The sequence below is a fragment of the Acyrthosiphon pisum genome, chromosome A1 (assembly GCF_005508785.2).
Source record: "Acyrthosiphon pisum isolate AL4f chromosome A1, pea_aphid_22Mar2018_4r6ur, whole genome shotgun sequence".
Lineage (NCBI taxonomy): Eukaryota > Metazoa > Arthropoda > Insecta > Hemiptera > Aphididae > Acyrthosiphon > Acyrthosiphon pisum.
Window position 1 is genome coordinate 161,523,707 of NC_042494.1, and position 19,172 is coordinate 161,542,878.

At 31.9% G+C, this 19,172-nt stretch overlaps 1 protein-coding gene across 2 annotated transcripts; it reads left to right on the plus strand.

The window, feature by feature from the left end:
* The first annotated feature begins 329 nt into the window (after window positions 1-329).
* Window positions 330-3,710, plus strand: Mlc1 (myosin alkali light chain 1). Of its 2 annotated transcripts, NM_001126154.2 has the most exons (7): window positions 330-467; window positions 1,473-1,497; window positions 1,611-1,748; window positions 1,843-2,010; window positions 2,157-2,243; window positions 2,439-2,560; window positions 3,369-3,710. In NM_001126154.2, exons 1-6 carry the CDS (start codon window positions 465-467, stop codon window positions 2,480-2,482), a joined length of 465 nt encoding a protein of 154 aa, NP_001119626.1. In that variant the 5' UTR covers window positions 330-464; the 3' UTR covers window positions 2,483-2,560; window positions 3,369-3,710. The 2 variants fall into 2 exon arrangements, with proteins under 2 accessions (NP_001119626.1, NP_001129462.1); NM_001135990.1 differs by lacking the exon at window positions 2,439-2,560.
* The last annotated feature ends 15,462 nt before the right edge of the window (window positions 3,711-19,172 follow it).

The window sequence follows — 19,172 nt, forward strand, 5'->3', positions numbered from 1 at the left end:
TTAATGGGGACATCTCGAATGAATGTATTGTATGTAAAATTATTCGGTTGATCGGGACAGTCGGATTATGGGGACAAATAGATCGCCGCCCGATGTGTCCCAATTAAGTGGAATCGACTGTATATGTATAATATGAAGACGTGGCGTGTACCTACCTTTGGCGGTGCGCGTGGAGATCGCGAGCGCATAAAATAATAATACAATATTGTGCCGGCCGTCCTTTTTTCCCCATAAAAGTACAACGGGACGGTTTTAGTTGCAACATGATATTGGCGAACGACGACGAGTGCCTTCGAAAATAAAACATTTATAAATAGAACCGAAGTCGTGGAGGGGTGGCTGCGGCCGAGCAGCGGGTCAGCAGACGAGGTGCACTTCAGTCGATATTCGTTCGCATCGCCTTCCGAGGATACACGTGCGAACCGAACACAGTCCATTCACGATTTGAACGCGCACTCATTAAAATGGTGAGTACTTACTTGTATATTTTTTTATTGTTAACTATTATAAATCATGAATGTTCTCGACAATCCTGAGCACTAGAACTGTGATTTGGGGAGGGCGTTTTTTATTTGGTAGTCGATGGTGTCAGCCGGTTGTCGGGGCAGATAGATCAAAAGGACGCACTTAAGGCGAAAAAAAATTTGAAATTGTAATAGAAATTGTTACGAGGAAAAATAATACCTTATTAATTCGTATTTTGTTTTATACTGAAAATTTAAAATTATCATTTAAATGCAGACGAATTTTTTTTAAAAGTTATTTCAGTTTAACGCTCGGGAATATTATAATCATCATCATATTATTATTATAACACGATGAGTGATAATTGGTATTATCGACAAGACATGCCACAGGCACAGTGTTCCGATATTTATAATTTAATGACCACGGATATTTTATTACACAATATTTAATTAGATACGCATTTTTTAGCCATTATTTTATAGTTTATACTAGATTCATGATTAATTTCCACTAAGTTCCAGATTACTTTTATTTTAATTGACTTCCAAAAACTATTCGCTAGGAAGTACACCTAATCATTATCTTAACTAACAATATCTACCTACTCGTTCTTCGATGTGAACTAGATAGTTAAAATTTCAAACTGGTGAAGACGGCTACCACAAAGTATAAGAGGAAATATATTTGGGCGATTTTAGGTGTACAGCCGTACAGATACAATAGGTATATTATAAATTATAATACTATAATAGGGGCTGCATTTAGTTGGTTTACACTCTAAAATTATTATTCATTATAAATTTACAACGCTTAAAAGATGCACATTTTTAAATACTTTTTTAGTTTTTCGTATAAGGTACCCGGTATAAGATAAACTTTTTCCAAAAAATAAACTAATAGGTATTTTTTTATTGTCAATTTGGAAAACACGCCTTTTTGCCTCAGATGTTTATTCGTACATATAGAAATCGGTCTAAAGGTTTTTTGTTTTTTTTTTGTTTCAGGAATTGTCCAAAGAGGATATTGAACGTAAGTTACATACAAAAATAATAGTAATAATAAATAATAACGTAGCATAGATGAACCCATTTACGCGTAATATTCCCGTCCGTTAATTTATTAATAATTGTTCGATATTTTAGGTGTGAACTTCGTCTGGGGTATCTACGACAGCACCAATGAAGGCGTCGACGCTTTCTATTTGGGAGATCTGCTCCGCGCTTTGGAAATGAACCCAACATTGGCCACCATCGAGAAGTTGGGTGGTACCAAAAAGAAGGGTGAGCGTAGAACGATTTATCATCGTGCAATATCTGATTTGAGACACAATAACAATATGCTAATTACACGTGGTCGTGTGTTTTTCACGAGCAGGCGAAAAGAAATTGATGGTGGACGAGTTCTACCCAATTTTCGCTCAAGTGATCAAGGACAAAGACCAAGGAGTGTACGAAGATTTCATTGAGTGCCTGAAACTGTACGACAAAGCCGAAGACGGTCACATGATCGGTGGAGAACTGACACACATCCTCCTCTCCTTGGGTAAGTGGTCGCCAATACACCCGGTCGGGATCTAATATTATATTCGTATTCGAACGCCTTGTATAATGTTATGTCCCACCAATAATGAGCTCATTACCGCAGGCTGATATCCTGTTTTTATTTTTATATCTGTTTGGCGTTTGCAGGAGAGAAATTGTCCGACGCGGAACTCGACGAAGTTGTCAAGGACTGCATGGACCCCGAAGATGAGGACGGTATGATCCCCTATGTCCGTGAGTAATCGATATTTTTTTATATTATATGTATAATTAATTTATACTATCTATTTACATTCAAATCGCGTTTCCGGTGCGGTGTCTGACGAAAGTTTGTACATCCGCCGGCAACGTTCGCCTATACCAATAAACTATTCTTATACTTACCTACCTGTGCCAAAATAAAAACCACCTTGATCGAATGTTTTTCAGCGTTCGTAAAAAAAGTGATGGTTCGCCTGAGCGACATGAAATAAATTCCATTTTAAGCGTTTAACGTTAAAAAAAAAAAAAAAAAAACCATTAAAAAATTAAAACTACCCGGACCATTATCCGTAAGTGTAAAGATACCGTTTTTAAACGATACGCTGTTTGTGACGTCATTGCGTTTTTCTCTGTTCAACGCAAACTGCTTGTAAAATATATAGTGCGTGCCTGTGTGTGCAAGGCTATGGCGCAGGACCTTGGTCCAACGCCGCTTCCGTGGTTGTCCTTAAAATGCGTCGTCATCGTCGTCATAGATTGCGAGGACGTATTTTTTCGTTCGTGTAAAGGACACGTATCCTGCGAATCCAGTAACAACGCGAATAACGCTTCGACAACAACAATATTACAATATATTACTCTGCTTATACGCGGCACTCGTCGCAGTAGGAGATTTCCGTATTTTGGTTTTGCTATCGATCGGCGTGTAAAATATTTTATCGACGAGCGATTTCTCGCTGTCCGCAGAAATGCGGAGCGGCATAATATTTCTGGAAGGATAATAAAATCATAATCTGTTTTGCGATCATAACGAAATACCACGCTTGGGATAATGTAATGTATAAACGCTTTTATTTTTTAAACTGCCGCGGATCGTATGGTCACGACGACCTATGCGTTATATAATATCGCCACAGTAGCGTATAGTGTGTGGCTATTGCTATTACTATGTGTTATACTGACCGGACAGCGCCTCTATAAATAAAAATATTTGTTTTCACGCACATTTTGCGATTGTTGCTGTCCGTCCGCTTTTGCTTGGTTGGTTTTTTTTTTTGGTTCTTTTTACTACAGCGTTGCGTTACCCGTGACGCGGTGGTCTATTTTTAAAGAAGACCGTATTTTAAACTTGGCGCCGTCCGTTTTTTTTCGTTTCAGCGTTTCTGGCCAAAGTTTGCGGAAAGCCCGTACCGGCCGACGACAACCCGTTCAACAAGTAAAACCACACGCGCATCGCTCCGACAAAAGCAAATACACGTTATTATTTATTTATTATTATTAATATAATTATTATTATTATTATTATATTATTATTGTTATTGTTGTTTTCCGCACCCACGCGCGCCCGTCGTACGAGACGATCGTTATTTATTATTTGTATTGTTACAAACAATTTACGATGTTTTTGTAAAAAATTACATTATATTTTGATTTAAATATCATACGGACAACAAATGATAACAATAAAAAAAAAAAAAAATTAAAAAAATTATCGTACTGGAAATCTCACTCGTTTGCCTGTAACACGTCATCATGAAGCTTGTGCTCATCGTTTTCAATTTGTATTTATTTAATCGGCTTTTCTTATTTTCGTATTTTACCCGGCTGGTGTATAATAGTTGCAATGGTGCCAGCGACGGATTTAGTTTTAGAATTGCGGCCAGTCAAATACTATAGGTTACCATATCATACCTGACGCTGTGCCAATTTTAAAACACCGTTAACGACGATTTTACTTACTCCTGTAACACGGCGCTTAGCTTATGCAATTCTTAGACGTCGGTGTATTGCACACGCACGCACGGACGGAAGACGCAGTCACGCCATACACTATACAGACATGATACATTGATATTTATTATTATTATTATTATTATTATTATCATAACTATAGGATTTATTTGCAATATAAAATAGTACCTAAAATATGAATTTATTTTTGTTAGAATTTTAGCATATTCTAACAAAATGAAATGAAAATGCATAAAATAATAATTTTCAAACTTTCATTAAGCATCTTAAAATTTTAAAACAAATTTCATAAAGTAATTTTTTATATAAACTAAATAATTTCTAATATTCTTACTATTAAATAATTTCATAACATTTTCAATACAATTTATAATTTTTTTTTCAAAGACAAAATCACGGATTTTATGAAATTAAAAGTAAGTGCGTAATATGACGTGTTATTTACTCAAATCTAGTTTTTCAAACTATTACACAACTTTTTTTAAAACATGCAATAATATTATACCTAAAATATTGAAAAATATGCAAAATACAAAAAAAATATAGTTCAATTGTATCAATGTTTGGAAATTTAATCGTTCGTTGCAAAATGCAAACTAAACATAACATTGAATATAAATCCTACTAACTAATAAGACGTAGTCTACTCCTACTAATGATGCCTTTTTTATTTTAATATTGAAGTTTTCAATACGAATATCACAATATATAATATTATTATGATAGGTGGGTATAATTTGTGAAAAGTATAGAATTATAATACAGAATGAATTATTTTTATAATCACATATAAAACATAAAATATACGAAATAATTAGTTGCATACCATACTAAATATAATATCTAAAATAAGGAGGTTAAAAATGAGATGTTTTGCTCTAGTTAGAGCGCAGTAATGCTCAAAGTTTTAATGAGTGAGTCATATTAGTTAAATACTTGTTGTCTTTGTGAGAACCACCGATAATAGATAAATTTAATATTTCATCACTACGTAGTATCCTTCTGTCGTGTGCCGTATGGTGACGGAGTACCTCAACAGTTATTTTTCAATCTTAAAATTGGTCACGGCACCCTTTTGAGGCTTTGGTGAACCACGGTCTGTGCATCACTGTTCTTGAGTAAAAAATAGATTCTTCATTGTTGAACATCTCAAGGGTCATTGGTAAGTTCAAAATTCAGATATATTTTATTTACTAGTTGTAACAAAAATAAATCATAACTGTTCAATAGGTAGTGTAATCATCGTAGACAACAATATCAAAATATTTGTTATTATTTTTTTTAAAACAATAATTTTACCACTCTTATGGCTTAAATAATGTTATGAAGTCTACATGCGTGAATTTATAAATAATAGCTAGTAAAACGTTTCGATTGATTGATTGATCGAATAATATATAAATATTAAATACACAAGACACAATGATTTGTTAACATAATAATGTTGTAACAATACATGTTAATTCGAGGTTACAGTAACCGTATTCAACGCGTTTGTTACTGTGCTGAATATCTAAATAATATACTAATACATATATAGTAAAAACCTATTGTAAAACTAATAACTATACATACGGTCAATAGGTATTACTATATAATAATATTATGCTTACTAACCAGCCATAGTGTATGTATAGCCAAGCTGACAATACTACAATATATTTATTTTCATATTATTTATGTTTCAACGAGCGCATAGAAAAAAAATTGTTTAGGTACTGCACTTATATGGTAGTGTTTCGTGTGTATTTTAAATAATACAGTGACGAGTATTATACTGTCGTAAAAAATATCGTGGTGCCAGTTTAGCGCACGATTTACGTCCAAAAACGATTATTCTCCAGGGCGTGCAAATAAATAGTTAAATATAATATTATAATATAGCTCATTGTCTATTTGTGCTGTCAATTACTTTTTCAATAGGTAGTTAATTCTATATGACTTTATTTTATGAATTTTATGATATTTTTTGATTAATATGTTCGTATGAAAACGTAGTCATCCAACGCTTAAAACATTTATCGACAAAAGACAACGATAAAAATAAATAAAGATAGAAAAACAATGAATATAAAATATAATATACTTTGAGATAAAAATAATTTTATCCATAAAGACGAATGACTATCTAAGGTCAGATTTGAGCGCTCCAACGTACCATTTGGAGTAAATGTTAAAAAGGACATTTTTAAATTGGCTTCAGAGGAAAAAGAAGAGTAGGAACTAAATCCCTTTGCATCCCATGACTCTATAAATATACTAAATTAGCTTAAAAGAGATTGAATCTTTAAATCAGTGGTATCATTTGGGGGGTGGTAGGGTGTCCCTCCCCGTCGCTTTGTCATTAGCGGGCCGCTGTTGGGCCGGATATGGGCTAGTTTTGGGCCTTCATATGGTAGTTAATAGGTAATATATTTAAGTATCCCTGATCCCTCTACATACGTATTAATTATTTAGTTATTGTTATCTCTAAAAAATGGGTTAAGTACTTATGCTTATAATAGTAACCTTTGATACTAACTAGTAAGTATAAAATTATGTATAAGAAGGCTATTTATATTGAGATAAAAATGCAATTATAATGTAATGTAATGTAATTGTGAACGAGCTGTTTTTTTCAGTTTTATTTTGGATCAGTAAAAAATTTTGCCCCCCCCCCTCCCAAAAACTGAAATGACCGAAGTACACCACATTTTAAAATCAAATTCGTTCACTACGATTCATGAGTACCGATTTATAAATTTAGATATTTAATTGATTATAATGATTTTTATTCTTTTATTAATATAAATTAATTACAATATATATTTAGGTATCATGCGTGTCAACTCTTTAAATAAAACCTACCATCATAAAATATTGTGATGGTTGAAGAACTTACTACCTACTAAGAGTATATACTGTACAGTGTACATATACATATTTACAATACGAGTGGCCCGGAGTTGTATTCACTATTACAATTTATTAATTAATTAATTAATTAATTTATTTGTTTATGAAATGGGACGAGCCCAATACAAATGTTGAAATTAATCTTAAAACTAAAGTATGTACAGTATAAAATATGAAAAATTAAATTAACACAATAGGGTGATAACGTTACCTCATGACTGGTTTAGTCCCCCTAATAGAAACGATGGATCCTCGTTCGCTAATCTCATAATTTGTCTTATGGTATTAAATGTTCACCTATATAATAGTCATATAATATAGCCATATAACCATATAACCATATAGACCATAATTATAATGTCCTGGTTGCATGAACAATCACTAAATTTTATTTAATGAATTAACAGTAGATAAGTTAAATATGATTTAGCGGCCCATGATTAGTTCAATAAATTTTAGAGAATCATTAAATTAGTATTTTTTTAATAAACATGGTATTAAAGAACTTCAGTTTTTTATGTGGGTAATATTCATTATACGTGTGTCCCCGTTATTATTGGTTTTCTTAATTGTATTATCTAGCATACAAAGTAACTGTTCACAAAAACTACAGTAATATTCATGAAAGTTCTCTTACAAGAGGGGTTGTATACCAACCTATTACATGCGGGTCAAAAACGCTATCAGTATTAGTTTTCTAATCTATTTATTGTGATTTATTAACTAGCAAAAATAAACGCATAATATTATAATATACAATATTTAAACTGGTGCAGTAGATCGCGTTTAACACTGCGCGTGTGATGCGATCGTAAAGCAGCGTAGCAACAGTTGCGATTTGATAACATAAATAATAATAATATATGCCGTGTGACTTTGTGTAATATATTATATATTATACGGTCGTAAATTCGCGGTCGACACGCGTGTGGTTCTTAATCGTGTTCATCATAAACAACGCGTATATAGTATCTACCTGCCTTGCCGCACGTTTAGTATACCTATTACTCCACCTTCATTATCGTATATGATAATATACGATGTGTAAACGCTCAGGATATGTCGCTTTTCCCACCACCGTGCGTGCATCACAAATACAGCTGGAAAATGTGGATTTTGACTCACGGCAACCTAAAGTATTTTCTACAAATCTGGATACTAATATCGTGTACCTATTTATATTTTTATTTTATAACACCGGCTTTCTTTAGCTATAGGTATAAACACGCAATGGTTTTTTTTATAATCTGTGTTATTACACACACGCCATATCATTTAAACTCTGAAATATATGTAATATGTATGATTGCTTTATATTTGAAACAACTTCTCGGCACCCTCAATTTATAAGCTCATGGCACCCTAGGGTGACTACAGTCTACAGTTATATACTATACCAACACGTGCTGTTGGTATAATCACTTTGAATCTGGCTCGGCGTTTAACCCAGCGGGCTATTATATACTGTTTTTGTTGTATAGGAACGGTAACAACTTCCTCGAAGAATTCGATTTACTTTACACTAGGTATCCAGGATAGCTTGCGAAAAGTCAATAATTTTTTTTAAATTTAAAATTTGGTTCAATGCCTATCGGTTTTTTCCAATTAATCTAAACGAGAACTGGTTGAAGTTTTGATCCTTGTATATAATGTATGATATTGGTCGTTTTTTTCGAACATATTGTTGGCGTACGCGATAAACACACACATCATGGTTCAACACATCACGAGTATCCGTAAACCTATATGTGTTTATGATATTATTAAGCTGCAGCATCATGACCATGATGTACTGCAGGTTGTAAATATTTTTCATTTCGTCCATTTTTTGTTTTGTTTCGAAAGAAAAAGTATAGTCTGCATGCACTCGGGCATATTAAATATAAATCAACCATCCACAATCGCGATCCACCTACCTACCTACCCCCGGAGTACTCGCTTCCCCCTCCCCCCGTAACATTATTATCCCTCACCATTGAATCCACGGTACGGGCAGGCGTGGGTGGCTAGCGGACTCCCTCCTCCCCAACAGTACCCCTAGAGAGTCTTTGAAATTGATCGCGCACGCGGTCAACGCGGTGGCGGTGCGGCGGCGAGTTTGCGCGTGTGAGTAAAACGAACGCTAAGCCGGCGACACTCGCGCGCGCACCTACAGCGGCTGGCCGCCGACGCCACCGCCGCCGCGATATATGCAGTCCTTGTCGTTTGCGAGATTCTGCGTGCCGCCCATCGACCGTGGTATACTTACGCACGCACACAACCGTACGCACGTGCAGTATATACAGAGCGTTTACCGGTCCCCGCGACGGCGACGTGTTTTAATATTATTATGTATCTGCAGTCGTCGGTATTATAATTCGCATAAATCCGTAACGATGTCATATAGGTACGATGTTTAAATAATAAAATTGTCATCGGTCATACCCGATACACACACGCGTGGGAAACCTGATGCAGACGGACGCGCACCGTGTCCATTAGCGGCTCTGTTTTTCGCGAGTGAATCGTTCGACGAGTGTTTTCGTCGTCGCGTTGACGACCGCAGTCCTTTCCCGTCCACCCGCCGCCGTAGCCACCGCCACCGCCGCCGCACAGTGTCGTCGTAGGTAATCTAATCTCATCCGAGTGCAATAATACTATATCATACGACCGCGCAGAAAATAATATGTCCGAAGAAGCAACGGCGCCGACGGCGTTACCGCCGCCGAATACGGTCGGCGACGACGAGGTTGACGATGTTCCAACGACACCATCGCAGCGGGTGTCGGAGCTGACGACCGTCGATCGAGGTGAGGGCTGCGGTAAACATTAGGTAGATTATTGTATTCGTCCGACGTTGATGATCCGCATACGAACCCGAAGACGTTTTAAATATTCGCCGATAAAATAGTTTCAATAATATATAAAAAAATTGTAATAATAATATATGTATACTTGCATTGTGTGCTGATCGATTGTCACGCCTATAGCCGTATAGGTCTACAGACTACAACTGCAATACATTGATTTATTTGCAGTAGGTACTAATATTTCGAAAAAGCGCCAAAAATGTAAGTGATTTTTTTCGGGCAACGTTAAATTTTACCTATATATATATTTATACGATTGGATTCTAACTATGATAACTTTACTATAATGACTAACGATAATACCGCAATAACACTCTGCACTTGAAGCATTTATGTGTTTACGACAGTGACGGTAACAAGGGAGGTTATATGGTCGATTACACTCCCCCCTACGCTTACGCCGATTCGAGTATAATTGTTTGCAAATATAATATAGCTCACTGTTATGATATAATTTTAAATTAAGTATACTCAAAATTGACATTTATATAATAAAGTCAGAGAGATACTGTAATATAATACACTCTCAATAAAAATGTATACATATATATTCTTGTCTGATCACGACTAAAAAGAGTTTGAGCCAACACGTGCCTTTATCTACACAGTTTAAATTCGGGTTACTTTATGAAACTAGGTCCATCGAGGTAGGTAGCGTTATTTAACCAGTACTTATTTTTTTTATACATATAAGATTACAATTATTTTAATCGTTCGTGTATATTTTTATATTATTTGTATAAAATATAAATAAATGTATAAACCAAATAATATTAACAAAGATAGTTTAGATAGTATACTTCATGTTTAATTTATTAAATATATATATATACCTTATTATACATTCAAAGATATTTGATTTCGAATTTTTTGCCACATCATATTATTATCAATTACCTATACTGTACCATATTACCATCACCCAAGCATTCAAAGTATTCAAGTATTTAAAGTGTCATTAAAATATCAGAATAGATGCGATAATAGTAAATAATTCATAATGTTGTGCACGGAAAGATATTTTTTGTCACGCCTGCACTGAAAGTTTGGTTTTCGACCACGGTTGAAGCGTTCGAAAGCAACCTTTTTCCATCCAGCGGGCGGAAAAGAGGAAATCCCCAAAAGTGCCGGGCGGAAAAGAAGAAATCCCCAAAAGTGCCGGCCGCCGGGCGCGTATCCCCTGCACAACGTATACCTACCACGGTCCTTCCAAAACATAAACTTTTGGTTACATCTTAAATTTATAGTATAACTTCCTTGCATGACGCATTATCATTTAAACATAATTTGCAGAATAGTCTATAATTGTTGCATAGATCCCTGCATAACCTTTTCCATGAACGCAGGGGCGTGACAAAAAATAGTATGTGTGGCTCGCGCGGGAAGGCCATTTCAGTCTTGGGCGAAATGGCTCACTTCCCGCCCTTGCCACACAATATACTATTTCATATCGTTCTTGAGTTAGGAATTGGTAATATTGGTATAATAGGTACTTGCTAAATTGCAAAATTAAAAAGAAAAGATGATATCATCATCTTAAGATATTTTTGTTCTAATTTATTAAACTGAAAATATTATCAGAAGTCTTTTGGCCAAAAAAATGTTATTGTCGATGAATAACATATATTATTTATACAGTCCAAATCCAGCTGGCTAGCCTCCAACATGGTCAATAATACTTTGGGCCGTGCAAAAATATTTTTTGAGCAGTCGTTTTGTGTTGGTTCGTACCCGTTAAAATACAAAGGGTGTTTCGTTCCAATTTATTGCAAGACGTGTATATATTATTAGATGTCTTTAGTTCAAGCTGATTATATAACTTGGTTGTAATACATAGCTCGTAGGTGGTATACTTTTGTTGACGTGTCAAGGTAATGTTTATTACATCGATAAAAAATTTATAGGTATAACGGTTTGCATTTTTATTTTTCTTGGCCTAAAGAGAAATAATGTTTATCGTTCTACTCACAAATCAGCCATAGTATATATTATTAATTTTCAAAGTAAAGTTTAAAAGCTTTAAATTATTTAATTTAAACAAAATATACTGTCTTATATACTATGTGTCCTGATACTGCCCGTCCCGTTAGACATTTGTGACGATAATGATATAATGAAATAATAAGCTTTAGGTTGAATTACATTGTCTATAAATTAAATAAACACTCACTTTGGAATCAAATATTTGATGTATCTTTATGATTTTTAATTTTTTTCTTCTTTAAAATGACAGTATACATTTTTAGTTTCATTTTACGAAACACAATATTTTTCTGTGAATATGTATCCATAAAAATAGAATTTTGAATAAATAATTTATTAGTTATATTTTATAAGTATTTAAAGTTTTTGCTTGTTATGAGCGGAGGAGTGGACAAACATTTTTCAGGATTCCTTTGTGACATTCTATTCCATTTAATAATACTTTAAAATAGTATGAAACTTATACAATTATACGATATAAAAATATAAAATACATATTATAAAATCAAGAATAATAACGATAAAAACGATAAAAACAAAGGTCATTTTGTTATGATTTAACTATGTAAAAGAAAATATTTCCAAAAACGTTGTTACTTTTCGGGAAAAGAGTGTTTGCCTTAAAAAAATCACCTTGTATATTTACATAATATTATGTATCCTAATATTATCATGTAATTTATTGTATTATATTTTATGGAAGCTTTATGTATTTAAAAATGTATTATTATATGTAGTATAATTATAAATATGTGAGAATAACCAAACTTTTAGAAGTATGTAACTCCACGCCCGCACAAGCTTTACTCTTATTTGAGTTTTCCAATACTAAAATATTTTACTTTTACTAAATTTAGCTGCGAAAGCTGACAAAAATGAGTCTCATAATATTATTGTTTTTGGCAGTTCTACAGTAATTATCCTGGATATTATTTTGCGTATAACTCAATAACTATTATAAATAAGAAACAATCAAGAGTGTATTTTGGCTAACAATAATCAAATCCCGCAACATTTTTAGAAAAATGCATTGAAATACAAATTACCGGTGGTTAGCTGTAGGTGATGGTTGATGACAAATTACGATTATCAAGTAATTATACAACAGTGTTGTTGGGGCGCTCGTAATGTCCACTAGTACGTAACGGACCCTCGACAATTATACACACTTTTACACTTTTACGTTAAAATGATGGAGGAAGCAGAGGTATAAGCGCGTGGACGGTGAAAGTTGACATAAGTTTTAATTAACTGGCTCACTTTAAAACACTACCGTGTCAGGTCACACGAATTCCCATTATCATAATGTTTAACAGACCCTTAAATATTTAATGATCCTATAGTCTTTAGAAATCACGATTACTCATGTCAATTTGTGTTTTGTACCTGCATTTCAACAAACCATTATGTTGTTAAATAATTTATAATCGTTATGTGCAATCTATTGGCTAAGGTTAAGTATATACCTTCATTATTTATAATATCCTATCATTATTTATTTTAATTATATTATTTCGGTTTCAACCATCGTAATTCATACTAAAAGCAATGTTAAGAGGTTAGGTTAGGTTATATTTATTTTATAGTACCTATATAAACACATTTTATTCAATAATAATATATTTGTATACAATATAGGTATTATTCTTTATTTGAGCAGATCAGGTATAGTTAATTTATTATATTTGTTTACTATATTTTAGAGGAGATCAAGAATAATTTATTTTAACACGGTATATAATATATCTAGTGTCACTTAGATTTTGAGTATAACATTTATTTTAATTCATGTAAATTAGTTACAAAGTCACATTATACTTATTTTAATCGAATATCGACATTCATCTATTATGTAAGTATAAACGTTTTCGCCTGTCGTCGGTAAATCGTAAAAATGTATCAGCTTAACTTAGAAAGTGACAGACAACATACCTGGTAACCCCCTAGGGAGGATTCAACGAAAATGGCGTAAAGACTTAAATAATAATAATATTAACGATGATATAAATAGATAAAGTGTCTCTACTCGAAGACTTTTTCCATGTCTATTCATGTCTTGGTACTTATATTTTATTATTATTATAATTCATTATATACGTCTATATTATATACTAATAATTTTTTGTAAAAATAAAATTGAAATACTTTATATACTCGTATATTATATATACCTACAAATATTGAATTGTTTATCAGGTATAACATATAGCTACTTATTATAGTCTTAATTTATATAAATATTGTACTATTAAACACTAAATGGTGCTATTTCAACAAGTCGAAACGAAGTAATTATCACATGCATAACATGGCCAACTTGCGTACTTATGTTTTATAGTCTGTACAATAATAATATGTACCATATTATAATGATCGGTGCGGCGCCCTGTGGGCCGTGTGGTTGTTTATTTGCTGATGACAATGTAACACGTAATTTGGTGGCGGCGTAAATTAAAACAACTAGTTACTAAAATAATACGTCGTTTCCCGTTTAACTATATTACATTATATATATATATATAAGTGTATCCTGCTTGGTCGCGCGTTTATATTATAATAACGATATGTACGCCGCGTGATGTCGGACAATTAACTGCGCGACTTTTCCCCGTGTAATATACACACCGGCTTTACTATTATTATCATCATCATCATCATCATCATTATTATTATTATCATATATACTCGTGCCTAGTTGTAGCAGTTGTAGCTCAGGTGTAGGTATTTATGTATATACCTATGTACTCTTAGAAGTACCAACCCACAAGCGCTCATTATCGTCGCGTGATTTTTAATTTGTTTTTTATCCCCCCCCCCCCCCGCGAAATTCACATTTTCTCCCAATTGTGGCAACGTTGTATACAAGTACAACCAACAAAATACATTATAAAAACACGACACATAATATTCGGTGGCGTATTTAACATCAGGGAGTACCTATACTTTGGCCGTTTTCAATTAGGAAATGGGCATTGTAAGTTAGATTATAAAAAAATTTTTTAAAAAATTGGCATTTGATTAAATCACTAACTTTACACAGATGCAATGTTTCCTAACAGTTTAGTACCTACGTAGGTATTGACTGATATTGTTTACCGACGTATTTTTAATGTAATAGTACAGAAATATAATACTTAACTAATAAGTAATAATAGTAATATAAAACTAGGTATTGATAAATTTTTCTGTTTGTGTATGTATCAGCATTTAAAATACACGTAGGTACTTGTATAAATCTCTATATTGTATTATTTTGTAAATAATCGCAGTATCAAGATATTTTCATCAACAAAACTAATATGGCTTATCAATATAGTTATAAAACCTACTCATACACTTTTCTGATCGGTAAATCTGTTTTAATTTTTAAGATATTGTAACTTATATATTTTGTAATTTAAGATATTGTACAATTACATGATTACTAATTCATTACAGTGTCACAACAAACTATTATACGTATAATCAGGGTTGGGCAGTACAAGTATCTAAGATACGTATCTTAGATACAATTGTATCTTGTATCTTGTATCTCGATACAATTATATGAAGTATCGAGTATCTCGATACAATTATATGAAGTATCGAGTATCTTGTATCGCGATATATTTTTAGACTATGTATCGAGTATTTTACAAAATAATTTTGTTAAAAAAATACTCGATACTTTAATGCGATACTTTGAAAAATTAATTTTATACGATTATTTTTACTCACCCATCTACCAACCGTGACTGTATGACTATGTTTTACTATAATACTATAATATGTGTAAAATAATATGAGCACTGAATTTAAATTTATAAATACAAAATTTAATTATTGGTTGTACGAAATTATTTTTCAACCTATTACTTATTAGCTATATTGAGTTATATCTGTGTACTCTGATGCACCACACATACACGTTGAATGGGACTTTACGTCTTTACCGTACGTACATACGTACGTATATTAGATATCCATATCTGTACCTAATAAATACGACTGTACAAAGTATATATTGCATCATACTATTCGTACTTGTAGACTGTATGTCTGTATGTCTGTATAGTCTACATTTCGCGTGACAGATGACGGCGATAAAGTATGTAATGATCACAATAATATATTTATACTTAATGAATATTTGAAATTTTAAAGTTAAATACATTTAACGTTTTTTTGTCGTGTCATTATATACTATTCGATATGATGATATCTATAATTTATTTTAATTATTATATTTATTTATTTAATTTAACGATTGACTTATTATAATATATTTATACCTAACTAATATTTGGAATTTTAAAGTTAAATGCATTTGTCTAAATTCACAACCTACCTAGTTGTGTATAAAAAAAATAAAAAAAAATACTATGCGTCTTAGGCTATGACTAATTTTTTCAAATGTATCGGTATCTAAATATTTAAAATGTAAGTATCGAGTATCGAGTATCGAGTATCTAAATACTTAAAATGTAGGTATCGAGTATCTAGTATCGCGATACTGATTTTTGAGTATCTTGCCCATCCCTGCGTATAATATACGTAACATATGAGTTAGTGGTACCTTCTATTTGTGCAGTGAAGTTGTTGCGTCGTGTGTAATACATTAATAAATTGTTAACAATTTCAAAAAAAGGTGGGCAAGCGGGTGTCTTTCTGCTATGTAGTAACAAGTGAGTCACTGTAATAGATGGTGTTAAATTTGAATTCAATGATATAATATCATATTAAAATAAAAATTTTTATGAATTTCTAACTCAAAATAATTTGGAAATTTTAGTCATTTTTACGTATTTTGTCAATATTTGAACTTTAAATGCTTATAAAAAAAAATTGTGACTATGGATTTTAATATTTTTCATCTGTCTTTGAAACAATATATTAGGAGCCTTTTATTAAATTTTCAAGCTTTTGTGCCCAAAAAATAAAATTGTATTGATAATTAAAGAATAAAAAACTAAAAAAATTGGAAACTGAAAATGTCCTTAAATAGCTCAAAATAAGTCAAAATATTTTTAAAAAAGGTATGGTTTTCTCGAAAACAGATTTCATGTAAAAATTCTCGTTTTTCCTTAAATTTTCTTTCGTTTTTCACATAGCTTTTGAAAACTACTGAGACATTTTTTTTAACCCCCCCCCCAGAGTACCAACTAGATTCACTTTTCTATCAGAAAAGATACTGTTGAAGAAAATCTAAGTACTTTTACTGTCCTAAAAAGTGATTACAGACATAAAAAAAAAAAAAAATAAAAAAACACACATCATTGTAAAATCAATACATCCATCGATCCACTCATAATTTAATATGCATTTAAGTAAAAAATTATACTATAGGCACTTACATAATTTTCTAAGACTAAGAGGCATTGTTATAAATAAATATAAAATAAATCAAAATTCTTTGTAGGTTTTTTACTCGAGTTGGACTGGCCAATTCTATATAGCCCGGGCGTTTTATAATAATTATACAAAATTATTTTGTCTATATTGCCTTTCAAAATCAGGCAATAGGTACGTACTAGGTATTAACGCCCTGGAAATGTGTAGTCAATGCACACGTGTACAATTACCCATAACTTATATTATATACGTAATTATTAAAGATTGTTCTCCCTATTAAAAATCGTTAGCTTTAGGGAGTTTCAAAGGCGCAAATAGGGGGGGCTAAGCCCCCCCAAAAATATCCATAGCCCTCCCAAACATTTCCCACATTTTGTTTTGAGCTTATTCAATATTATCAAAGTAAGGCCCCGTTAGGCCTATTAGCCCCCTCCCCCCACAAATCTCAAACGCTATTTGCGCCTATGGGGAGTTTCAAAAATAATAAGAGAATACATTTTTTAATTCATTAGTTTATTTAATTCCTACCTAATTATTAGTGTATTATATTGTTTGATATTAATATATTATAATTTATAATTTTAATTTTAATTATTAAAAACAATACGAGATTTAATTAACAGCAACACATGGTATTTTCAATTCTGTAAAAAAATATATGACTTAAATCATATTTAATTTGTGTTTTAGAAACACACAGATGACATATTCACACAAATTAATATATTATGTTTACTGTTGTATCACCCGTATAGCCAGCCTACCTTCGTACACTCTAAACCATACTGACAATTCCTAATTCTAATTAGATTGGCACTGTTAGCTTATGATGTACGAATTTATGTTCTTGTCAGTTTTACGTTGGTCCTTTTTAAGTTAAAGTGACTCAAAGATTTCAAATATTTAGGCACTATTTGGTTCAATAAAACCTCATTGCCATACAGTAAGCACATCCCGGCACTGTTCCTTTTAAAAGGTATAAGAACATAAAACGACTGTAATAAAACTCAAACGCAGTTTTTGGTCGTAACTACTTTTATTGATACAGAAACAAAGTATGTAAATAAAATACTTCACTGATGTCCGTGTCTCCGTGAACGATCATCACACACACACATTCCTGCCAAACTCTATGACCGTTTCTGTGCGTGTGACAGTGTATACAGAACAATTTATTTTAGTGTCAGCTCAGCACATCTTGCTTCGCTGGCCTGACCTACCTTAATTAATTAGGTAGTTGCTAAAATATAATCCCACCAATACGACTATACCTACAACCTACTACAAATATATTAAATTAAATAACACTGAAGGCTGTATACAATGTACATTACTTAATGTTAAATTTTAGATTTTTCCGATATATATCATATATAGACGATATGATTTTTATAATTGAGTAAAACAGTATTTAAATTTTATCGAAAAAATATTAATATATGTCAATAGTCGTTCTATATTTCTAATTTCCAATTTTCTGATTATAAAATACAATATACGTGTTAATAAATTAAAATAGTTATGCACAACTCACAATAAATTGTAATATAGTACCCGAGAGTAAAAATAACATAATGTACAAAATTATAAGCCTTAGGTGTCTTAAAAAATATATGTTCAGTTCAATAATAACTAATAAGCAATAACTCAAGCGTGTATTAGTTAATAATATGTAATAATTAACGCCATGTGTTATATATTATACTCGCTGTTTTAATATGTAAACGCTTATGATAGTACTTTGAGTAGGTGATGAATAAAATTACTTTTACCTTTTTAAAATATACATATTGAAATATAAAATAACATTCTAATTTTAGACTAGCCTTATATTAAATACTTTTCAAAATAATTACATTTAATTTAAATTAATATTTCTAAATTGTAGATTTAATTTTTGGATTATATTAATATTCTGTTAATGAATATTATCATATTATCATGATCATACTATATAAATTAACAATTTTTGATTTTGAGGATTAATTTCATATAAGTTATAGTCTATAATACCTATATATTATAAATTATAATAAACAACAAGTATTTATTATATTGTATGTTATACACGAGTTCAAAAAAATAATCTATATTTTAGTTAATATGTCTATTAACGTACATACATAATATATATATAATTATCTATAAAATA